Source organism: Anopheles funestus, chromosome 3RL (assembly GCF_943734845.2).
Source record: "Anopheles funestus chromosome 3RL, idAnoFuneDA-416_04, whole genome shotgun sequence".
Taxonomy (NCBI): domain Eukaryota; kingdom Metazoa; phylum Arthropoda; class Insecta; order Diptera; family Culicidae; genus Anopheles; species Anopheles funestus.
The window spans coordinates 39,055,841-39,081,503 of record NC_064599.1 but is presented as its reverse complement, the minus strand read 5'-3'; the positions used below and the strand labels follow the sequence as shown (position 1 = coordinate 39,081,503).

At 40.0% G+C, this 25,663-nt stretch overlaps 2 protein-coding genes and 1 long non-coding RNA gene across 15 annotated transcripts in view; 1 reads left to right on the top strand and 2 right to left on the bottom strand.

The window, feature by feature from the left end:
- Window positions 1-1,098: 1,098 nt before the first annotated feature.
- On the bottom strand, window positions 1,099-25,317 carry LOC125768965 (uncharacterized). Its single transcript, XR_007418981.1, has 2 exons — window positions 25,283-25,317; window positions 1,099-1,249 (listed from the first exon to the last, which is right to left on the bottom strand). It is a non-coding gene; the product is annotated as an uncharacterized LOC125768965 (long non-coding RNA).
- On the bottom strand, window positions 10,930-13,873 carry LOC125768865 (NADH-ubiquinone oxidoreductase 49 kDa subunit-like). Of its 2 annotated transcripts, none has more exons than XM_049437119.1 (2): window positions 13,746-13,873; window positions 10,930-13,560 (listed from the first exon to the last, which is right to left on the bottom strand). In XM_049437119.1, exon 2 carries the CDS (start codon window positions 13,360-13,362, stop codon window positions 11,956-11,958), a length of 1,407 nt encoding a protein of 468 aa, XP_049293076.1. In that variant the 5' UTR covers window positions 13,363-13,560; window positions 13,746-13,873; the 3' UTR covers window positions 10,930-11,955. The 2 variants fall into 2 exon arrangements, 1 of the variants encoding a protein (XP_049293076.1); XR_007418969.1 differs by having other exon boundaries at window positions 10,931-11,782; window positions 11,868-13,873.
- LOC125768847 (uncharacterized) overlaps window positions 13,864-25,663 on the top strand; it is a 63,645-nt gene continuing 51,845 nt past the window's right edge. The window contains exons 1-2 of one of the 12 annotated variants that reach the window (XM_049437082.1): window positions 13,864-13,946; window positions 14,671-15,028. The gene's annotated coding sequence lies outside the window, so the exon portion shown is untranslated. The other 11 variants (XM_049437076.1, XM_049437073.1, XM_049437070.1 and 8 more) reach the window with 11 other exon arrangements.

Sequence of the window (25,663 nt, the reverse complement as noted above, 5' to 3'; positions counted from 1 at the left end):
AGTATCAGTTTTTGCAAAAGCTTTTCCGATCGTCGTCCAATTTCCACGATCTTCAGTATCATTTCTTGTTTGACTGGGCATTATTGCTAACAGCGAAAATGGAGCAAGTCGTCAACCAGACGCCAATATGTGGCAACAACTAAACAGTCCAACAGTACAATCAAACGGGTGTTAACTAGAGATGGCAAATGATTCCTAATGTTGGGATCGGATCATTACATTTTATATACAACCCAGATCAGATCGTATCATTTATTGCCGGTTAGAACGGCCTGGCCGTATCAAGACTTATTTTACCACGTAGCAGGATAGTCAGTCCATGCTAAGGGAGAACGGTCCGGATGGGATTTGATCCCGGTCCTGCCGTGTGGACGGGCGCCGTTTATCACATGCACCACCAGGCTGCCCCTGATCGTATCATTTGATTCGAATCAAATTTGTGGTATAAATGTGGGCGGTATAAATTTTATAATAAAGGTCGGCACTTGAATAGGGCCGTCTACATGATCCGATTCCTTCTCGATTATTCACATTCTGTGAAGCTTTATTGTATTTATTCGTAAGTTCGAGAAGAGTTGGGCAATCTTTTTCACCAGAAAAGATTAGCCAACTTTAATGAAAAACACGAATCTTTCGCTTGTAAACTTTTGACAATTATCTTGTTCGTCCGGTTATACATAGCAAACGGATGGAAAAATAACATAATAAATGTGAAAAGAAAGCAAGCCTGCCAAAAAGAATCGTATCGTGAGAACACGAAAACATAGGCCAATCTTTTTGTTTCAGCTACCTGTGACGGTTTGTGTGAGATTGGCGATCAAAGAATCGTATCGTGTAGACCGACCTAAGGAATAACCTAACCATCTACAATGGTTACTTTGATATATCTTTAACCTGCCGGTAGCTATACTCGCAACAACCCGATTAATAGATTCATAGCAGATTAGTTCAACTAATTTATTTCTATTTTAGGTTCGATTAGATTAATGCATTTTTCTATATCAACAATACATTGTGTCAACGATTAATAATGTTAAAAAACACTGTTGAATGAGTACCTATGCGTAGTAAATCCCTTAATCACATGCATAATGAAACGGGGCGGCTCGGTGGTGCATGTGATAAACGGCGCCAGTCCACACGGCCGGACCGGGTTCAAATCCCATCCGGACCGTCCCCCCGTAGCAAGGACTGACTATCCGGCTACGTGGTAAAATAAGTCTAGTAAGCCAGAAATGACCGGCGTGACCTGTATGGTCGTTAAGCCAAGAAGAAGATATGAAATGGGCGGTCCGGTGATGTGTGTGTGACAAACGGCGATATAGAGAAAGAGATATGAAATGTTTATTTATTAATTTAATTATACACCATCCAAGAACAACTGAATATATTTGAGAACAGTAATATTTGTATATAAATAATATGGTAAAAATCACGCAAATCAATTAGACTAACGGCCTGGTTACGACAATCGTTGCAAATCTGATTTCTGTTTAATCAAGATGATGGTCTCATGTTACGATAGCTCTGCGCAACTAATTTACTAATTGAAACAAAAAGATACAAATTACAGGAAGCACCTATTAGCGTCACAGCATCACACGGAGGAGCTTTTAATGATGATTATAGTATTATATACTAAAGTAATGAAACAAACACCCCATTAGGAATGGTTAGTCAACGAATGAAGAAGGTCCTTTACAGCACGATTATTTATCACTTTTGTAATAAAAATTTACTTAAGCAACTGTACAATAAGAAATTCTAAATCTAAATAACTACCTAGAGACAATGTATAATACATGTGAATTACATTAAATGAATTAAATTGCATTACATATTTTTACGACCTTTGTTCAACACCGTTTCTTTGCCGTAATCTGTTTAGTGTTGCGTCAACACGACCAACTGTTTGATTTGCGTTAGCATCTACAGTGTGATTGAAATTTCCGTTTCCGGCCGTGCTTCATTTGGAAAGCGGTAATTACGTACCGTGCCGTCCCCGTTTTGCAACGCACCGCAATGGAATTAGGAGGGAATTACGAAACGCATTGATGGATTCCATCTATCGGTTTCGGTACCTTGCCCAAATTGAAAAGGAAATGGGATATTGTATGAGGGTGAATTTGTATAGCAGAAATGTACCACTTTCTGTGTCTGATCCAGTAACGATGGCAGTTGGTTGGTTGGATGAAAATGATGCCAAAATGTTTGCCGGAAGTCTTATTCATGTTCGACAGAGAAGTTTCTACGGTTCGCACCATACATTTCGTGCAATGCTCGGTAACTTGGTCCATCGTTTGTGGTGCCGTTGTGTAGTGTGATCAGCTCGTAACCAGAGCAAAACTTTCATAACGAGCATTTCCTTTCCGTTGAAACAAGTCCACATTTTCTTCTTGTGCTTTAGTGGGGAAATGGCGGAGTTTCTTTTTTGGGAGAGAAGAACACTTGGTTTGAAGAGAATGCCTATGTGTTTCTAAGGATTAAAGTTAAAGTTGCGGTCGTAAAAATATTTCATTCTGGAAACGAAATGGTTTAAATTAATGTTAAGTGTGGGAATTAATATCGTGAAAACTTAAGATAAGATTATATAATCATAATAATGAAGCGCCCGGTCCTTTACTTCTTTAACTCATTCGTATTACATAGTTTACAAAGGTTTATTACAAAGACGTTAATAAATTTATTCTATAATTTGATTATTACGGCTCTTGCAAAAATTGCCATTTCCAATCATAAGCCATTTCCTGCTTTTTTTTGCTTACACCGGGCATGGTCGGTTAAAGACAATAATGTGTCAAATAAAATTTAATATATATAGTTGAGTAAAAAATCTTGCCCAATTTTGACAAACCGTATATGATTAAAATGTGCCACTGAATTATAATTTTCTTTTTATCGTCTCATACCACGTGGCACAAGTACAAACAACCATGCGTCTCCATCGAACAATTTCTGGCTGGTAACGTTAAAGCATCGCCTACCATTATTCGCCTACTAAGTTCACAGTACGGTACTCATCAGCCCTAAACATAGTGCTACTACGATTCAATGTGACCCTGCCTTAAGCTGACTTTGTCGCTTTCCTGTGCAAGAGCGCGCCTGTAGTTCGTCATTGATTCAGCAAGCGGCAAAGAACGATGATCAAGCACGAAGTAGGACAGGAAAGGGAACTGTCGTCGGTTTGGTTTCCGTTTTCCGTTTGTGTCAGTTTTTCACGCCACCCCTGGGTGCTTCTACTAAGTCCGCTCGGTTAGGGAAGGGATGGATGGATGCAAAACTATTTCTGTTTCGTTGAACCAGACAGAATCGGCAGCGTCGTTTTCCGTTCGCTTTTTCACTTTTTGTTGTGTGTTATTTATTTGCTTTTTTTTTGGTGCAATGTATTTTGAGCTATAGTTTTTTTGTCTTCAATGGTGTTTTTAGTAATGCTTATATTTTTATTGCAATATCTTTCCACTTTCTAGACAAATTTCCCTTTTTTTCTTACTTCTGCTTTTCAGTCGCTTATGCTTCTATACTCCACTATGCTGCATATTTGTTTTCGAGTGATGTGGAGTTCAAATGTTAAAAGCAACTTTGGAAACGTCGCACAATGCGTTATTGGAAATATTTGCTATGAATGTAAGTGTTTTATAATCACATTTATTCATTGCCTTTACATCAAAGTCTGTAGAGTAATGAGGTCGCGGATTAGGCTTTGTTGACATTGCCATCTTGGATTTTCATTTTGACAGTTAGACGTCCTTGGCTATGTATTGGTGAATTGTTTACTGAGCAAATTTCAGCGCTCGTAGTTTTGGCGACAGTCGTTGCAACGTTAAAATGTGGGGAATATATGCACTATTCCATAAATTTCCATTGCGCATTGTATTACACGATAATCACACTATTAAAAGATTACGTTTTAAAATAAAATCTACAACAATTAACCGTAGGATGTCTTGAAACAAAATCATGTTTACACGAGCAGCTGAAGCAGCCTCCAAAACAACCGTACACATACAACTACACAACATCGTGTAGGAGCTTCGGACACCTATCTGTCATTTTTATTTTTCATTGTTATTCCAAGAGCTGCCAAAACCCCTCTATTACGAGACCTCATTACTCTACAGACTTTGCTTTACATTGTCCTTTTTAAAGTCACAAAATAAAGCAAATAATTTTGTTTCCTTTATTTTTATTTTGTTTCTTTATTTTAGTTTTTCGTTTTAATTTTTTTCTTCTTTTTTTATGTTTTTAGTAAGTCCGCCGAATGTTATAATTTTCATTTATAATTTATATACAAATTTGAATGATTTTTTTCATTGAAATATAGAATGCTGCTTGCTTCTATACCCTTAATAAAGTATGTTTTTAATTAAATGATTTGTTTTAATTTAAATTTTATTCCAAATTTATTGAAATGAAAACTATTTACACTTTATCTTTTCTTCCCATGTAAGACAACTGTGGATCGGCATATTTCCCTTCTGTCTGTTAAGTTACACTTCTTGGCCCTGCTGTGAATACAGAAACTAATAACAACTCTACACTCTTTTCACATCTTTATCGTTGTGCATGAGAACACACACACACACACACACACACACACACACACACACACACACACACACACACACACACACACACACACACACACACACACACACACACACAGAAAAAACATTTCTTTCGAACACCTTCACATCATCACACTGTTTCATGCATGCATATTCGTTAGCATTATTTATGCACCCAATGGCTGCCGGCTGTCTACAACGGACGCAAAAAAATTGTCTAGTTATTTATTTATTATTTTTTTTTGGTAATTTTTCACTCTGCTTTTACTGCCCGTGCATCCCAGTGCTAATGATAAGCAACGTTGAGTTTCTTGGAGCGTAACGGCAACGATCACACCAAGGGTTGGTTATGAATGTCTGTACAAATATTTGCTTACCGAATTCTGGTGATTACTATTTGCCCAAGTTTTCCACCGTCTGTCACCGAGTTTTGTGTTTTGTTTTGTTGGGGTTTTTTTTTTAATTCTACTTCTTCTTTGATTTTGTTTTTGGGCACCCATTCTAAAGCGGGTTGGGTGAGAAGAAAGGCATTCAGAAGAAAAGTGTTCACCTGGTGGATGGGTAAAGTTTTAATGTCTGATTTTCGACACGCTCGTTCTGGTCTTGCTGGTTGGTGAAATAATTGAAATGTGTCGCCGCTGTGCTGGTAGAGAAAACATTGCCCGCAGCTAAAAAGGATTTTAGGCGTCCGTTTGCTGCACCCGTGTGGGTTGACGTTCGTCATGTGTCTATGGCAGGTACGGGAAAGTGTGGAAAGATACAGCCGTACCTTTTCATGGTACAACGGTGGCAATAATGGTAACTAGTACGGTATGGTATGTACACGTCGCTGTACACGCAATGCAAAGGCAACGACGAAACGCCAAAACCGAAAATCCTTCCTCCCGTGAGACTTCGGTAGCTGAGGCTGAGCTTTTCAAACGTGGTGAAAGTAGCAGCAGCAGCAGCAGCAGCGAGCAAGTAAAACTTTCAACTATTTCCGTAACGAGCAATGTCGGAAATTTGCGGCATCCCCCTGTGGCACGACGGTAAATTTCCTTTCCTGCTTCCTGCTGTTCCAGCTGCTGCTGCTGGCGCCTGGTAGTGGTGATGATCGTGGTTACCATGGCGTTAAGTTCCATTATCATCCCTCCGTGTCAGTGCGCGTACGTAGTGGCCGAAATGCAACTTCGCCCTTCGCTTCGGGGCCTTTAAGCTTGTACCCGATGTACAGTAATCCGTCGCTTCCCGGATGAAACTGGAACCGGTTCAAAAGTTGGCGCGCGCTTGTGGTTGTAACCATTTTGCTCCCGGTTGTAATGATGAGCAAAGTTGCATGCACGGGAGCTACCAGGTGAGTCTTCTTTTACACGAATGCTTTTTTCTTTGATCCGAGGTTTTGGTGTGTTCGAAACCGCTGGACTCTTGCAGATTCGCTAATAGATTTTTGCTTATCTTGGCACCGTGTTAACACCGCACAAGTTTCTAGCGTAACGAAGCAGGAAAAGTGAGTTTTGAAGTTATTATGTTAAAACCCCGGTAAACCAGCTCGCTAATCACATCTTTCACACGGAAGGAAATGTGCGTTATATGTACTTTCCTTTTTTTATACTGCTACCGAGACTGATGCATCTCTGCTTGTCTTTCTAATGAATCACCCTACAACCCTGAGCTGCCTGTGAGCTTCTTTTTAGTTTGTTTTGCTTTTAACCAATTAAATAAATTTATTTCACAAAAAAATAGCTAATCTTTAGTAAACTTTCAATCACGATCTGTACGGTTCTATTTGAAACGCCTGAAAGTATGCAAATTCCTATTTTGGTGTCTAAATTGTTTTTTTTGGGATAGGTGTAAAATAAAACGATATTTTCTAAGAAACGAAAAATGGACATGTGTAAAATATTCAAGCATAGCCAAATATCGATCAAAGTTATACAAACAGAGACAGCGTTTAAACTAGCTTATGATACGTTTTGATAAACGCCAATTAAGCCGTGATTTTATGCGCAAACAGGAATCGAAGATAAAATAGCTTTGAATCCAGGATATGCAACCCTAAAAGAAGTGCTACTAAATGTTGAATTGAATGCTTGATAGCTTACAGAAAACATTCATTCACAAGATAAGAAACCTCACAATGCGATCACCGTGATCTACGAATGACCCTTAACACTATAACTACAGGACCAGTCATTTTGACTGGAACGATTCATTTTCAACACAATATTTCTCGGGTTAAACAATCCTATGGTAGTTGAAACATGAATTTTACATATATATTCTATAGTACGATCTGATATATATTCTATAGAACGAACGGGGCGGCTCGGTGGTGCATGTGATAAACGGCGCCAGTCCACACGGCCGGACCGGGTTCAAATCCCATCCGGACCGTCCCCCCGTAGCAAGGACTGACTATCCGGCTACGTGGTAAAATAAGTCTAGTAAGCCAGAAATGGCCGGCGTGACCAGTAAGGTCGTTAAGCCAAGAAGAAGAACGAACAATAAAATATACTCAAACTCTTCGAAATTGTTAAAACGTCGGTAGTTCTAGTGATAATAAACGAAATCCCTCCGAAATCCAAGCAGAACTGAACGAATCAAACAAAGATATAATATCGCACAACGAGAAACAATAACTATGAGCATTTATCGCTTTAAATGAGAAAATGACAAAAAACTTAACCAACACAAGCAAAAAATGCAATTTTTATTAATTTACTATAAATTATCTTTTACACTTGAGACACTAAACGTTTGACTTCTTAAACTTCTTTAGTTTTGGCCTATTATTTTGTAAGTAATCGCGCATGAATATTTGCCCTTCCCTTGAAACAATTCCCTTGAAGAAAATCTTCTTCCAACTCTGAAGAGTTGGAATATTTTCGTTAACTTCTAAATTGGTTTGTTATTAACGCAATATTCAAAAACGAATGTTGTGTCTTCTCTGAAGTATTTTTTTGGAAGCTATATGTTACTCGAGGCTTGAGACAAGGATCACGTTTTGCCATAACATCCGCGCTCTAAGTACTTTCGCAAGACAAGCCACACTGTAACTCCGGTTTTGACATGACTCTCTCAGGGGTTTTGAATAGCCCAAGCAATGTAACACGAAAAAGTAAATAAGGAAACGAAATAAGTATATTAAATGTAAATGTTTCCTAAAACATGATCATTTATGGGCCTGCACTTATATGGACCAAATTATCTGTGTAGTATAGTAATATTGTTTTATTGTGGTAGAACTAATGTCTGCTGATAATACTCAGCTAAAATGTTTTATTTGAATTACAATGAAGTCATTTTTTATAATTTAATTCTATCCTTTTCTTTTTCTTTTTTTATCTTTCCATTCCAATAAATTGTCATACAAATCCAATTCCAATAAATACAAATACAAATTAATATCTCCTCTATATCCTGTTTATCGCGCAAAATGCTTTATAATAATTAATTTTTTTTATTTTAATGCAAAATAGGTATTAGTTCTATTTACTCACATTGTGACGCTTTCTTACGACGGACAAACGATGAAGAAACATTTCCACTATGCTAATACACAGTTTACGACCAACAACTGAGATTAAAATACGTTTTTAATCAGCGGTACAGCTTCACGCAAGAGTTGGCTGAAATAAAGCACATTGGCCTCGCGTTCCAATCGAGCTTTTTTCAGCCTTGCCCGGGTGCAACCATACGACTACAACCATCCCGTGTACATTTATCATTATCTCTTGCCAAACAGCAAACAAACCCATGGAGGTGTACACCATTGGCAGCATGTGTACGTTGCATGGCACCGATATCCGTTTTTCGTACGGAAAACGTTCTAACATGGCGGGTTTTGGGTGGAGAAAAAAAAGCGAATGAAACAAGTTCAAAATAACAGTCAACCCAGTCTCGATTGGATTGAAGCGCGACGCTTTTTCGACGAAAGCAAATAAGCAAATCCCATCCAATCCTGTGCCACGCAACCCAACGTTCGGTACGGAGGACAAGCGGTTTGTTATCATTTCCCTGCCAGCCGTGTCATCCGTGTCTGTACGGGGTTTTTCGAGATCATGGCATGGGTCTTACGGGAAAAATAGTAAATCGTCGTTCGACTTCCTCTTCTCACTCTCGTTTTGCTCTTTATTTTTATCTCACCATAAAGCGTCCGACGATCTGTCAGTGGAAAGGAAAAATCCCGTCAACCATTTTAAAGACCGACCACTAGGATCCCACCATTCCAACCTCTCGGCATAACTTACCCGTCGTTCACATTCTGCTCTGGTCCATCCGTACGAGCCACCTTCCCAACGGTGTAGACACGGTACACACGAATGAATGGGATAAATATGCAGAAGACGAATGCAATTTTGAATGAGCAAAATATTTTACCTTTACCGAGCGGAAGAACAATGTTCTAAATGTGTCGCTAGAGAGCGCTGTCAGTAGTGTGTCAACGTGTGGGAGAAGGTCGGAAAAACCTCTTCCGTTGACATGGTAACGTGGGCTGACAGGTGAGAAAGATTCCGCAAAGGTGAAACACATGAGTATGAGGTAGGCTGTGGCGAGGAGTTGAGAAAAAAATTCCCCTCTCACACACACATATACACACGCTTACTTTTCATACAGGGAGTTGCTTCATTTTGTCGAACAGGGGTGGCTGGTCAAACAGGTGGAGCTATGAATGGTCAAACGGAAGTGTCACCAAGTGCAAAGTGGTTCAACGTGCCCCTGAAGGTTGGGAACTATTTCCAATTGACGCACACACCTCCACATACGTAGTGCTTTATTCTTTCTGAGAAACCAGCTTCCAGGTTTGCTTACGCAATAGGACTGGAGGTATTTTTTAATTGGAATCCTTTGTAGTAGCAAATCCTGTTTTACCGTGTGAAGGAAAGATGAAGGAAACCATTTTTTTATTGCCATCAAAGTCTGGACGTTGGACGTGATACCGGTCCGGGGTGGATGCTGACAGTTTATGAAATGAAGTAGATTATCGCACACTTTGGCATGCCGATTGTACCGAGGCGGGCGTGATTTTTACCCGGTCGATTCGATGAACATTTATGGAATTTTCTTCACGCCGGTAATCGCTTTATAGATGGTTGGAATTCCATATCAGTAGAACGTTTTATTCAGCATATTTGACCGGGTGGGCAAAATGACTATTGGAATCTTCAGCAATTAAATGAGTAAGTTATTAAATGTGGTTTATTAGGTGCAGTTCTAGGTATTTTTGTATTTGAATTAAACCAAGGAAAATTATACAAACTTTCTACAGATCATAGCAAACCTAAACATAGCAACCATCGGAGCCTTCTATTCGTAATTTGAAACAATCTCAGCGATGCTTCCTTTGTACATCTTACAAATTCTCGTTGCTGGCAAAGAATTACAAATCAAGGTAAACAGCATTAGAAAACCTCAAACCCTTCACCGACGCATCGGCGGAAAACGCTTCGAGCCAGCGGAAGTAACTCGTTTATGTAATTAGTTTAAAAATTACTAAAGATCAGCAGAGCGCACGATAGCAAACGAGACAATCAACCTAGACAGGGCATGGCCACAGGCCGTGTGTACCGTGGGAGTAGTAAATGTCATCTCTTGTGACGTTGGCTCACAGGGGTAACAAAGTAGTATGTTACAGCGACTATGCTTACGCTGATTACGTCGTGAAACTTGCAAGTATCCAACGGTTGTGGCTTGGGCTGCTTGGCAGACACACACATAGAGAGAGACAGAAAGAGAGAGAGGGATGAGGTTGATCACTTCGGGTTGATTGCGGGTTGTATTGCTGATGGTTTAAGCGAACACGAGGCACGAGAGCTTGGATGGTGGTTGCGTCAAGCATGTGTTCGTTGTCTGTCTCTTCCGTACGGTAACTGGTTGGCAAAAAGTTTGCGTAGCTTGTATTCTTTCCCGCTGTGTGTGTTGGGCTCAAGCGGTGGTTGTGGTATTGTTTGATCAAACCACCAAATCATTTGGTAAGACGGTCAGACACAACAGGGTTAAACAGAGAGTGGTTTTAAGTTATCGAACACTTAAAACCGTAACAATGTTGTACGGAACAAGTAATACAGATATTAGGTTGTTTTTGAAAATGGCTCCAAAAGCTAAAAAGAAATTTGAAAAGCAAGTAAAATGTTGAAAGGCATTGCATACGTTTAGCTATTACATTCACTTTGAGTAAAATTATATTTAAATAAAATGATATTATGGTGAATTTTCAATCAGTTTTCCTAGAAATTGTGGGTACGGGTTTGCAATTTGTAGTGAAATTTCGTTTTTAGTATAGATTTAAATTTCATCCTGATATTCATGACGTTTAAGGTTTTGACCTAATGAAATGAAAATGTACTAAATTTTTCCGAGTATGCTGTTTGCATATCTACGCTTAACAAGCTTTATAAAAACGTTTTTTTAACACATATCAATGAGTATAGGCAGCGCTACAACGCCAATAGAGAACCTTTTTTTGTATAGAGTGTTGATGTATTTTTTTTTGTTAATCCAAAAATGAATGTATGTTTGCCAAACACTGCATTGGAATTTTATGCCTTGTGAAGTACCATATTTACCTTAGTAATGTTTATTTCTGCTAAACAAATAGAGTAATAACTAAACAAAGCCGGTACAAAGAGTAAGCAAAATGTTTCATTTTTACCGCGCAACAAAATCCAGCGGAGGTCGATTCCGTAAATTTAATCACCGAAATCACGATTCACCAAATCACGGCTGTTTTATTCGTGCCCATTGCCTACAACCAGCAGCACAACCCGGCGACACCGGCAGGATAACAACAACAACAGGTACGGAATCTGTTGCGGCAAAAAGGCATGTACGGAACGGCTTATGTACTACACGTTATGTGCCTGTCGTAATGGCGGCACGTCAGACGACACCGGCCGGCAAAATAAACCAACGAACAAAATAGCAGTCATAGGGATTGGGAGAGAGAATTTGCGAAGGATACACACAACATTTAATCGCTCTCCTTCTTGCTCGTTGATTGTTCATCTACACCAGCAAGAGGCAATGTTGTTTGGGGCTGATAAACTCCCGCATCTCTCACACTTTCTCACGTGGCAATCTGGCAATTCAAAGCTACCCGTTCGGTGGTGTTGAGGTAGCCTGGAAAAGGATTTTCCAAACTCTCACCGAAACAGCTGAGATGGTCGAATGCTCTCTGTTTTCCTTCTCTCGGCTTTTCCATCGGCTTTTCCCTTCGTGAGTGCTTTAAACGGATGAACCTGAAAGGGGGGAATGAATTTTTCATTATGTGTGCTTGTATTTCATCCATTAAGGACATTGTAATCCAGAATGATACGGAAATACCTTAAGTTTGTTTCGATTTATTGATTATAGTCAAGAAATATAGCTCCCAACTTCAGGAGCTTATTTGAACAGAAATTTAGTTTGAAGCTTAGCGATCGATTTCCCCAAACACGACATCAAGCGTTCCAATAATAGCCACCACATCCGCCAGCATGTGATGACGGCCGATCTTGTCCAGTGCGGCCAGATGTGCAAACCCGGGTGCCTTTATCTTACAGCGATACGGTTGGCTGGAACCATCCGATACCAGATACACACCGAATTCACCTTTTGGTGCTTCAACGGCGGTGTAGGTGGAACCGGGCGGTACCTGGTAGCCTTGCGTGAAAAGCTTGAAATGGTGAATAAGAGCTTCCATCGATTGTTTCATCTCAAGCCGCGATGGTGCACTTATTTTAGCGTCGTCCGTCTTAATCTCACCGGCTGGCATCTGGTTCACGCATTGGTCGATGATACGCAGAGACTGTCGCATCTCCTCGATGCGGCACAGATAGCGATCGTAGCAATCACCCTTCGTACCGATCGGTACATCGAACTCGACCCGATCGTACGCATCGTACGGTTGGGTTTTACGCAAGTCCCACTTGATACCGGAACCACGCAGCATGACACCGCTGAAACCGTAGTTTATGGCATCAGCCGCTGATACCACACCAATGTTAACCGTACGCTGCACCCAAATACGGTTGGTAGTCAGCACATCCTCTACCTCATCCAATCGTTCCGCAAACTTGGATGCAAACTCGTAGATATCGTCCAGCAGTCCGAGCGGAAGGTCCTGCGCAACGCCACCAGGTCGAACGTAGGCAGCGTGCATGCGTGCACCGGACACACGTTCGTAGAACTCCATCATCTTTTCGCGTTCCTCGAACAGCCAGAAGAACGGTGTCAGTGCGCCTACGTCCAATGCATGAGTACCGATCGCCATGATGTGATTTAGGATGCGGGTAATTTCTGCGAACAGTACGCGAATGTACTTTGCCCGTAGTGGAATGTCGATGTTTAGTAGCTTTTCTACGGCGAGCGAGTAACACTGCTCGTTGCACATCATCGAAACGTAATCGAGCCGGTCGAAGTAGGGCAGCGCCTGGGTGTACGTTTTGTACTCGATCAGCTTTTCCGTCCCACGGTGTAGTAGACCGACGTGTGGATCTGCCCGCATCACCGTCTCACCGTCCAGTTCCAGCACCAGCCGTAGTACACCGTGCGCAGCTGGATGTTGTGGTCCAAAGTTGAGTTTCAGATTTCGTACCGTCCACTCGATCGGAGCGATCTTGCTATTCCATGGTGGCAGCTTCCAGCGGGATGTCACCGCGTCCGGGTACATGACTGGACCCTTGAACTGCTCGATAAACTGCTCATCCGGGAACCATTTACCGGCGGATCGAACTGGCTGATGTGCGCCGTTGATACGATGGTTTAATAGTCGTCCACCGCTTGGGAGAATATTAGCAACTATTCTTGTCTTAATCGTGTTAATCACATAGAATGCCATCTTTAATGATTGCCGAAATACAACGTGAGTTTTCTCTCTTCTATTCGTTATGCAGGACAAATCTTCGTTCCTGGAATTCGTGTTAATCTCTTCCTACTAGAAATCACTGCACGCAACATAATACAAATGACGTCAGCCTATTTGACATCTGTCAGTTTGAAAGTGTTTTTCTGTTTGTTTCTGTTTACTTTTTCTACCCTACGAAATGGAAAATGAAGAGAAAATGTTCGTAGAAATTGTTCAAGATTAATTTAAAATTTTGTAAAAAACAATAATAATTGTATTTCAAAGCTATCGAATCGTATTCTATATTTATGTTCATTCATCGATCGCTCTACAGATGGTTGTGGAGTGGAACCCGAAACCGGCAAACGGTAACTCACCAACGGTTCGGCTTTTCTCATCGTAACATTCCTTCACATCGCGTCCTGTATCCTGTGCTTGTGTGTGATTGTGTGTCGAGTGGATCCTGAACTGGGGAGATGCGCCATCGTGTTCGGGAGCAGTTCCGTCGTGACCGTGCAGTCGTGCAGAAGCTGGCCGCCATCTTTCTGCGGGCTGGTGCCGAAGTGTACTAAGCGAAAGTGATTACAAATCTATTGAAATAAGTGTGTTAGTTTGTAAGTGTATTTTGTTCTTCTTCCTTTTTTCACAGCTACATTTGTTGTAATACAAAAGCAAATGGGAACAAATAGATGAATGTGATTGTTTTACCTGAATGTTGTGTAGAAAATATGTTCCATTAGCGTTTTGTGGCTGGGTACAATAACGATGCACTAGTGACCGATTCAATTGGTGTGAAGAAAGCGCTATTCTACAGCTGCAGATCCCACCGGGTGTGCATGGATGCTGTGAAAGAACAAATGAACAGGCACACGTTCCAATGCAGCATCCCACAAGTGGGAATTCCCTTGTGCAGACGATGTTGTGTATTTGTGTTTTTTTTTATATTTGCTTTTTGACTGTGTAATAGAAGTTTGAAATTGAGAAAAAAAAGACACAAAATGATATTGCTTTTTATTTGCTTCTGTTAATTCCATTTACTGTGGTTTGATTTAATTTTTAAAATCCTTGCATTTTGATTTTGCATGAACGTTTTTAATATGTATAGTAAACCCGTTTTTCATTTGTGCATTCATTACTTTCAACCTCACCCCTATTGGTGGGTAATTTTTCCCCTTTTGTTTGTGGTGCTTTTCTTCATTTTGTGCGAACCAACCAATCGGTGTAATGTGCAGCAGGGGTCTTTTCGTTTTTGTTTAAAGTTGACAGCTATCGTCCTACAACTTTATGTGAATTTCCCAGCAGCTATATCTATCAGCTAACCTCCACCATCATATCTGCATGAAGGGAAAGGAAAAGTGAGAGTAAGCAAGGAAAACTGCCGCCCGACAGAATCAAAGGAGGCCGTGTGCGGTGTCGTGTGGCATATGACAGCTTGACACTGTGTGTGTGTGCGTACGTGTGTTTGGGATCAGTGTGTCAAATCAAATCGTGCACAAGAGTTAACTAAGTAGAGACCGGTGAAACAGTGCAGCAGTGCGCTGTACTCCGCTGACTAGGCAGCACTAGTCGACCGAGTCCCTTCAAGAAGTTGGACGTACAGTTTCCCCCGCACAGTTTTGACATTTCGCTTGATGTAGCGAACGTTGGGGCGAAGAAAACGGTGAGTAAAATTTACATTCTTTACTCTGGGGAGCATTTCAAGAGTGTTTGTGTGTGTGGGTGGGGAGATTTTTTTTGTTTTGCTTTGTATGCTAGTAACCCCGTATCGTAATAGTGATGCGATACTCAACGGTAACTAGGTTGCTAGTGAAAGGAATAAGACATGAGGCATCGGTATGGGTGTTTGGTTTGAAGCGCACAAGGATGCAGTACCGTTTGAAGGGGGCCAGTGTTCGTTTGCTTCCATCCCTGCGCTACTTCAAGCCCACTCAAACTATTGCTGAGACAGACGAAAGGCATCTGTTTGTTAAAGTTTCCCGCTCGAGGAAAGCCTCTTTTTATTTCTGCGAACCTGACACAAACGAACACAAAAAATAAGGGGGAAAAAGTCAAGAAACTCAAACACGATGCATATGCACATGCAATAGGGATGCTCCACTTTGGCATTGAACCAAATGCAACTCTTTTTGCTAACGAAGAAAACCCGGACAGACAATAGCCCACATGAAACCGTGTGTTGCCCCATGCATATGACGTGGGCGCGTGTAAGCATGCTCAAACACAGACAGTTTTATCTCGAGGCCTCATGAGGTCTAGAAGAAAGAAAAACTTCTCTTCCCGCTGCTCTCCCTTGCGGGTGCTTTCCGTGGGGCATGACAGCCGGAGACGGTTCACTACCGATGCTGCGTCTTGGTAGATAGAAAGAAAACAAGCGTGGCCCTTGAAGTACCGTTCAAGCAGCATCCGGCAAGGGAACCGGTATCATATCATGTGCTCGATCGCAGGAAGCGAAAACCCACAAAACCGAGGGAGTTTTCAGCCCGTCTCATGGTGGACCCGTTGTTTGTAATCATAATAATGGATAATATTGTGCATTTGCTTCTGGGATGATCGCGTGCAATAGTGGATCAGTGAGGCTTGGGGCGGGTTTTCTCTCTGTGTGTGTATGTGTCTTCTCCGTTCCCCTTGGTGAAGGGGAATCGTTGGGATGTTTCTAGTTATTATTTTGTTCTTCTATTTCTGGTATAAAACTGCGGCTCAGACAGGATTGGGCTTTTGAGAGGATTTTGTCAAGATTTTTTTTTTGCTTGCCTCCTAAGCGAACCAAGTCCCCTACATTCACCTTCGATCCGACGTGACGTGGTGTGGAGAATGCAGAAAAGGCTCTTAACTGAAGTGGACGAAGAGGACAAATCCTTTCACCAGTCGTGCAGAACTTTGGCCGCTCTCTCAAGCACGTCCGGGGAACGTGAGAAGGAAGCGAGAAAAATGACAACGAATGAAAAGAAAATGATGAACAGGACGCGCGGTAAAATCACGCCAGTGTCCGTTGGGTTTCGTGCTGCGAGGAAATGCGCGTAATTTGTGCTTGCGAAAGCGATTTCATCTACCGAAAGATTCCCTCCCGCAGGAAGTGTGGTACTTGTGGACAAAAGGTGTTGAGACTTTTTTTGCAAACATTTCGAATAGCATATATGCAAACAAAACGTTACGAATCTTGTTCTGCTGTGAATGTTTTATGACGGTGTAAGGGGTTAAATATAAGCTTAAGAAACAAAAAAAAATGACTTCCGTAGAGAAACTTTCAAATAGGTTTATAAATTTTGATTCGTTATTCTATCGATGAAAAAGGGGGAAATTTAAAAAAAGTCTAGATAAACTATTATACGAGACATAATGAACAAACTGTAACTTGAGTAAAAGGCTATTTGTTGTCTTGGTATCTTGACTATGGCTGAAATGGAAGAAAAGACGCAAACATTAGTTTATAAAAATTCTCCATTTATAAATTTTTGTGAAACAGAATAAATAAAATTAATCATTCCACATCGACCACAAAATATGTAATTGCACAATAACCATAAAATACCAAAAATAAATGGTGATTTTTAATTGTATGCTATTGCGACCATGACACTTATGTTATCCAAAAAAGCTACCAGCGTTTGTGCGCTCAATAAATATAGGAAAAATAAAAACAACCCCCTTTTGACCATCGTTGCCTTCAAACTGGACAGGAAAATAAAACGAAATATTCTCCAAATATATTTCCGACATTGGAAGTGAAAGAAAAGGTCACTGCCAGACCGCTATCGACCGGCTAGAAAGATTAACCCTTTTACCGTAGAAAGAGTGCGAATGAATTAGGATTGAACTTAGAACTTACGGCAGTGCTAGGCAGCGCAGATCGGGGTTAGAATTTGAATCTTTAGCAAAAGGTTTCATTCGTACGAATGGGTACGAATGAAACAGAGCAAGAACGGTAGAAACGGAAACGGATGGGATTATTTTTTTTTGTTCCATGCTATCGAAAGCATAAATGTTAACAAGGATGGGGACAATAAGAAGAAAAATGGGGATTTTTTTGTAATGCACGATATTTGGTGCGATGAGCATAGTTTTGGGGTTATTCTTCGTGGTAAGAAGAGAAAGATGAGAAGCATACAAAACACACTCATACTATGGTAGCTTATACCAGCCGCTGAGTTCGCACGTATGAATGTAAATAAGGTCTATCGGGTGAAGGGTGACAGGGTATGTAGACAAGAACACCCATCGAAACACGGACACAGGAACGGTATTGTAAAAGGTGAACGAGAACGAGTTCCTACTTACGCCATTGTTTACACACCCAAGTCCATTGTTGTCTGTTCGTCCTGATCGCCGTTTATTCGTGTCTGTGAGAGCGATTTTACTGCCTTTTTTCCACAAATTTTACCACCCACAGTGCTTGTGGCAAATGATTATCCGTATTTGAAGGGCGCGCACCTTTCCTACGCATCAAGTTCCTAAGGACTTAAACCGAAGAGAAAAGGATTGGCTTTTTTCATGGATGAGGAAGGTTTCGTACGGTACCTCAACATTCTACCCATGCCGTTGTGGGTTTGCATGTTTCTTCTGTTTCCACCCAAAGAATAAAGAATGTACCGGTGACAATGTGTACTCTCGGTTTCCACTTTCGTAATGGAACGCATACACCGTGAAGCATCCGGCTTTATTAGCGACATTATGTTACAGCATGTGTTTTTTTTTGTTTAGTGTGTAGTGGGTAGTCGAGAAGATTCTTCTCCCTTTACCGTGCCCCTTCGGTAATCCCTTCCCGGACATGTAGCTGAACTGGATACAGTGTAAACCTTTTTTTCGTGTTCGGTAAAAATCAATGGAGACGCCTGGTAGGTTGTACATACAATGTCGATGGAGACGCCTGGTGGATTGTGACGATATGGAAGAACATGACCGGGAGCATCCCACGAAGCGAATTTGTTAGCACCTTGCAAAGATTATGCGCTCATGTGTATCTTCAAACATGGTATATATTGGATGCTAAGCTACTTTTGGATAGTGGTTCGAGTAGCGTAAAATGTCAATACAAGGCTAATATGACAACCTTACTGGGAGGAGGGATTGCTACTCAAAGGAATGTAGCTAAAAAAGGTATCGCCAACGTGTACGAATTAGCTAGAAGGTCATACGGATGAGAACAATTATGACTAAGTTAGTACATAGCTTGTTTTTGGATCAGGACTCTGTTTAATTACGAAAGCTATTCCAAAGCCGGGCAAGTTCATGCGGCAATAAGGAAGCAAGTGCGTTGTCCGTCTCTACGACCTATCAAATATAGACACAATGAGGTTGTGTTTGAGCAAAGACACTTGTCTCGATGTCGGCACTTAACGATTACGGTAAGATGTTTCGTCTGTTGCTACAAGTGGTACTAAAAGTTTGTCCGTTCTGTGGGAGTAGGCAGATTAGGACTGGTAAGGAGTAGGTATCGTTAAGCTCAATGGTGGTAAAGATGGGCCATAGATACTGAGCACAACTGTATCATCAAACTCCGAAATGGAGTGATAGTAATCTACTTTGATGGGCACGAACGGATTGGTGGGAAAGTGTTGCTATGCAGTAGATTGAGCGTATGTAGTGATGTAAGTATTGTGATGGTATTTGCTTTTTTTTCTTCTACAAAGTTGTACAAGAGTTAAATTGAAATTTTATCTGTTTTATCTGAGATAAGCTTATCTATAGGATTGTATGTAATTTAAAGTTAAACTTTAAGGTAAAGTGCTTGGGATAAAAACAATCTACCTCAATTCTTTGTTTCTATGCTGATAGATTAATTGATCTCATTTAAGGCAAGCATGAAACATGATGGGTTCTTTTGATTGATTGCAATAGTCTTGTCGAAGTAAATGCAGCAGATGTTTTGAAGCTTTAAAGAACTCCGGATCAAAGAACAATCATTTCAGGTTGATTGCAAAGTTGTTGTATTTGAGTTTTTCTAGTTGAATTAAAAATTAAGATTCTTAATACAAAAAAATAGTTTTTTTTATTGTAATGAAATTGATCATTTAATTTATTTTAATACATTTAATAATAATTCTGTTTATTAATGTTTAATTTTAATTTTTAGGCGTATAACTTTGGTTTAGCAATACTATCTCCATTCTTGAGTAATGTAACAAATAATTTTAATTCATTTGTGATTTAAATGTAAACAATTTCCTTTATTTACACACAATGCTTCATAGTCCAGAATTTTCTTAGTAACCCAACACAATCCGCCAATGTTTGTCTGAATCTACGGTTCGTCAGCCGTCTTGTTTTGGTATGGTTGTTAAATTTTCAAGAGTCGATAAAACAACATTACCCAGCCTAGAACGCACGAACCGCCATGGACAGCGATTTCTCGCCCGTAGATGGGTTTCAATTTGGCCATTTGACCTTAAAGTACGTTTAAGTATCGCTTAAGGCAGGATAATAAACGTACAAAGCCAGTCAAAGCGTGGATGATATTCTTGCGCAAACCATGCTTCATTAATTAGATAGGAAAAACAAAAAAATGCGGCACCACCCGACGGTGAAAGATGGTACGTTCGAGAAATTCCTCCATCGTCCCATCGACCGAAGGTTTGTAAGTGTTTCTTCGGTGATGCTCGTTTGATGGAAGCTACAAACAACGCAACGAAAAGCCGATAGCCCAGCAAAACTGGCTACATAAAAGGTGCTTTCCATTGCTGCTTCCCTCTCTTTCTCTCTGCTATTGCACGATGGAAACGGCTACCAAACGCACCATACAAACCAGTTGGCGATGATGGCGATTGTAGGATGAATGCCGATGTAGACGCTTTCAAGCATGAAGTATTTCAGCATAATGAATGGGTTGTTCTTTGATCGCACTGCTTTCAAGAGCTGGTGAGAAAGGCGGTAGGAGGAGTTGGAGAAATGAAAAGGCAGGAAACAAAGCAAAGCCTATCTCAAATGGTGGAAAATGGGAAAAATGGCAAGCATGGGAATGTTTTTTTTCTCCCATGCTCGCTGATTTTCAACTGATAACAAACGGGAAGTCTATGAATAGTATCCAATAGATTATGATAAAAATGTTGAAAAATAATAAACAATAGAATACATTTGTGAAGGTTGAAATTGAGTGAAAATAGCGATGGAAACTAATCACAGGACACAGCCATGAGGATTTTTGTTTTCTGCGATGATCTTTTAATCCTTGAATAATGCTTATCGAAATGTACCACTTCAAGCTAACCTTTAATCCACATTTTGGTAGACTCCTAAGCTGCCCAATTCTTTCCCCATTCTCACGGTTTAAAAGAGGCTCCTTAAATTAATACTTGCCGTATTGATTTAGTTTTGAGAAAATCGGTTACGAAATGCGTTATCTACCGGGTTCGCTATAGAAGATAGCTTAGTCACGGATGCGGACAACCAGTGCGAATGATTTGTGTTACCTTTTGCCCCAGTATCCGGTACCGGCATACAGCAAGAAAGATGAGAAGCAATTTGTATCGGTATATGAGCGCGTCTGGTAGAGTTTTGAACTTCTGTCAGCTAGAAAACGCACCAGACACAATCGACTCCCGTTCGGTTTCCGGGTTCACACGGGGTACACGACGGTTCAAATGTTGTAGCAAGAAAATTGTGGGATGATTGGAAAATTTACATTTAAATGAAAACAACATCCGGATTATTTCCCATCCGGTTCGGTAGCCCGGTGGTGTGTTCGAACACTCGTTTCGATGATCGTCTTCATGAACTTTTCGACTTGTTCGACCCGTTGGAGAATCCGATGGGGATTGATTGCGGCACGTCGTATGTCTTTTTCCTGCGTCTACTCTTTGCAATGGTTGTTGATTTGCAACCGCTTATTCGGTTGCTGGTTTGCCAGTTTTTGTTCACCTCACTCTTCGACAGGGTGTGCATAATATCAGTAAAGCCAGATAGATGGACGGTGATTTTTTACCTGTTCTGTACGATGCACTCCACTATCATTTGTGGGATGTTTTTGTATGATGATGCAAGCCTTCCGGTTTTTTTTTGTTCGTTCTTTAGCTAACTAACAGATGCTGCTTTAATTGTCGTCCTATGGGATTATTCGTTTGGCCGGGGAACGATGACTTTGGTTCAATGAGTATGAATTATTCATTCGAGTTGCAGCTGCTCCAGACGATGCACATGCTGCCAAGTATATTGATGAGTGAGCAAGAAATTGAAAGGAAGAAAAATATTTTAGCAAAGACAAAAGAACAGGCTTTTAAACTGAGTATTTTTGCGTAAAAATGACAACTTTCATTAAAGACAGGTTAAGACTCAACGGTGCGAAATTTATGTTATTTTTGTAATTTTTTAAAATGCAAACTACCGTAATTTTTGAATTGACATGATTTTTAAGAGGAAATATATACGCTACATAAAACAATTTTGTGAACAAATTTTTTGGCGATTAAAATTTAGTTTCGTTTTTAAAATCATCTTTGAAAATAAAAAAATAAATGAAACTAAAAATGTTTAACAAATAAAAGTAGAAGTACCAGTAAACTGCAACAGAAAGTAAGGAAAAAGACCTCACGAAATTTTCCTGAAGATTCGTCGTCAAGAGCGTAGCTTAACTTCATTATGCCAATTATAATAAAGAACGAACGAGAGATGAGATGCCAGATTAACGTTTTGTTATAGATCGCTAACCATCCCAAAATACGCGCTAAAAATTCCAAAGATTTCGGATTTAAAATCGGGTAGCTCGGGCCTTTTTTAAAAAAGTTTAAGATTCGGCAACTCGAGGGAAAACAAAAACAGCATTCAAATTATAATATTTATTTTTTTGAGGTTTTGCTGATTGTCGTTGGCAAACACGACATCAAGACAGAAGAATAATTTTCACACCGAAAATCACTACTCCGTGAGAAATTAGGGAAGTAACTATCGTGGGTCAGAATATGTATATTATATGATTACAGAATATTTTTGAAACCGATGAGACGAGAACTTGAGGATATTACAATTTCACTATTAGAACTTCAATGTTTTATACTCGTTGGTTTTGGATTTTATTTGCGAAATCACCTTTGGAGCTTGACTCATAAAGAGATGATCCTACACCCGGGTAAAAGGCACTCAGATAATCGGATTTCTAATGTATTACTGTATATGCTGCTAAGAATAGTCGAAATTTGATGAAAATTTCTAATCAAATACAGGTTTTCGAGAATTTATGCATACATAGTTATGAGAATGACTAGTTTTGATCATTGAACAGGCACATTTTCAATTAAAGATGGGTTTATTATTTGAATTGAAGATAATCTATTTAAGGTTTTTTTTCGAATTTTTCAGTATAGTTGACATTGATGGAACCTCAATCTTTGAAGAACGATGTTAAAATATTGTTTTTTTAAACATTTTTTTACTGTTTATTTCTCTTTAAGCTAAAAAAACATACGATATAAAACATAATCGATGAGTACATGTATGCCTCGTAGTGATTTAAAATTTTATACGAGAATGTACTGAACGTCACACATTTATCATAAAAACTGAGAAGAAAAAACAACACAAAACCAGCATACGACTTACCCCAAATGGTACCTAAGACAAGTATTATATCAGAGTTTCTTACGCTACAAGGTAACCTACTTAATATATCCGATTTAAATATGATTTATATGCTCATTTACACCGTATTTGAGGTATCGTAAAGGAAACTTTTGAAATCCCTTACGACACGGTGGACATCGGTACAGCTGGTGCTCTCGGTAAACAATCTCCACATTCACACGGAAAAGAAAGTGAAAGTTATTGTTGGTGAATTGTGTGATTTGTGTAAGAAGTTCTACCTGTGACTTTAATTTATCACGCCCTTCAGTTGGTTCTCGCTTATTGAACTAGGGCCGGGTTCGACAACAATGACACGTGTGTTATCCATCGACCAAACCATTTACCGTTCTGTGATCGCATTAGTGGTAATGATTTACAATCACATTTTAAGCGTCTCTTAGTCCCTAAAGACGTACAATTTACTTCTCACGTCTGAAGATATACTATGTTAGGTGAGGTAAGCTTTTGAGATTTTCGAGGAACGTACACACAAAGCAAAATGTGCATTAGATCGAAGTCAGGATGCTTAGCAGATCGCACAGCAGCGTCATACGTGCCTTTCAAAATTTCTTGACATATTTAGCTGCAATCTCCAACTTCTACCGTGCGTTGAAAATGAGAAAATAATGATTTTGCCTCGTACGCCTTTATGTACGAAAGTTCGCATGCATGTGTGTAAGTGTTGCGTGTGAAAATTATCAAACTGGAGGATATCCGGGTGCTGCTGGTTGTAAAATGTAGCATATGTGAATAGATAGAAAGGCATAGAAACGCTAATGAGATTTTCATGCGTCGAAACGATACGATAAAGGCATGTAATAATATTGCGTTTGTTTTGAGCGATTCCCTGGGAGTTATAACATTTCGCGTGAATATGATTGATTGCGATGCTAATTGAAGGGTTTGTTTTGAAGCGATGCATTTAGAGATGGGAAGCTTTTTTTGAATCCGGAAGCTGAGAGTCAAAAATGAAACAAATTGTGTAGTTAAACAAAAATGTAGAAAGGCATATTATCTACAACATAATTTTGTGAAAAAAATAATGTAAATGAAGAACTTACAGCTAAAAAGCTGTATATTCCATTGTACGCTTTCTTTTTGAGCCATTTCATTTGAATAAACTCAATTCACGAAGTATAATCGTGGTATTACTAACTATATTAACATGCAAAACTGTATTTTTTCCATCTTCCAACAGAAAGCTTAAAACTTCCCACCGCATCGTGATTAGTGTTCGGGCTAAACCGGAAAGTGAATTAAATTCTTTGTCTCGATGTTTCCCCATTCGCCTGCTTTTAAATCCCATTACCAAGAGCGATTTCACCATTCTGGGTCGGTACCTACACGTAGAGAGAGTTTTGGGAGCCCCCGATGTTAGCGCACGGCGGTTGAGCAAAAGTTTATGTAACACTTTTCTATTACATCTGGCAGAGCCGGGGCTTAGGGCACATTTTTTCCGTTAAAATTGTGTTGTGTTGATTATACCATACTGTGGCGCACGGCCGGTTACAGATAGAAAATATAGCGCTTTAGATGTTCTATGAGAAGGAAAAAAAACAAGCACAAAACAGGACAAAAGTACAAAAAAAGAACTCTGGTAGGTGATTGGGAATGGGCGTAAATATGGTGGAGAAAATTAAAGCAAACCAAAACGGCAAAGTAAGAATTGAAAAATACTGTGGTTTTCACTCCGTACATACATGGTGTGGGTCGCCGTGCAACAATGCGGAATAAAAGTTAAAGCAATAAGCTCTTCACCCTTTAAGGTCGGGTTTCCCTTCTGCTGTTGCTGCGAGGCAATACGCCAACTAGCTCCAGATGCTGATCCTTTCCCAGGTATCGGTAGCTTGGGGGTGGATGGTTTTTTTTGTTCTTGCTGGTTTTTACCCTGTTTATTCGTTTGCTTTCTGTACCAGAGATGGTGCGGTTCAGAAAGTTAGTTTAGGCACAGTTTGCTCACTGTCTGTTGTGTCGTACCGCTGGCCATTTTGTGTTTTATTCATTAACACTGCTTTTTTGTCCGTTTTTTTGTTTTTGTTTTATTGGTTGCATCTAGAAAGGAATATCTCACAAAGTGCAAATCTCTTCCCTTCAGGCTTGCGATGCATTGTCTGTGTGAAGTTTTATTTTTTATTAGAACAGTAAAGCGAAGGAATAACATATCGATGAATGAAACTGATCGTAAGTAGAAAATGGAGTTCACATATTGGGCCGGGGGGGACGGCTCGGTGGTGCATGTGATAAACGGCGCCAGTCCACACGGCCGGACCGGGTTCAAATCCCATTCGGACCGTCCCCCCGTAGCAAGGACTGACTATCCGGCTACGTGGTAAAATAAGTCTAGTAAGCCAGAAATGGCCGGCGTGACCTGTAAGGTCGTTAAGCCAAGAAGAAGAAGAAGATATTGGGCCGGACTATTTGATATTACTTTGTCCCCTAAACCATATCCGCCGCAGACTGTTTGAATTACGTAATGTTAAGAAAACGTTTGCTCCGTGGTTTTTCATGTGTAAGTTCGGGTATGCTGAAGTTTTCTTTAAGATGAGATCGAAACAAATGATTAATATAACCTCATTCATGCATTTTATATTTTCTTAAAATAATAGCAAAGTTAGCACAGGATGCGTGCTGATGTCGTTGAATTATTTTAAGAATAAATTAGTTGGACCTTTTAAATTTTTCTTTAAATTTATGCTTTGTCAGTGCTGAGTAGAAAAAATATATATTAATTAATTTAAAGAATGTTAAA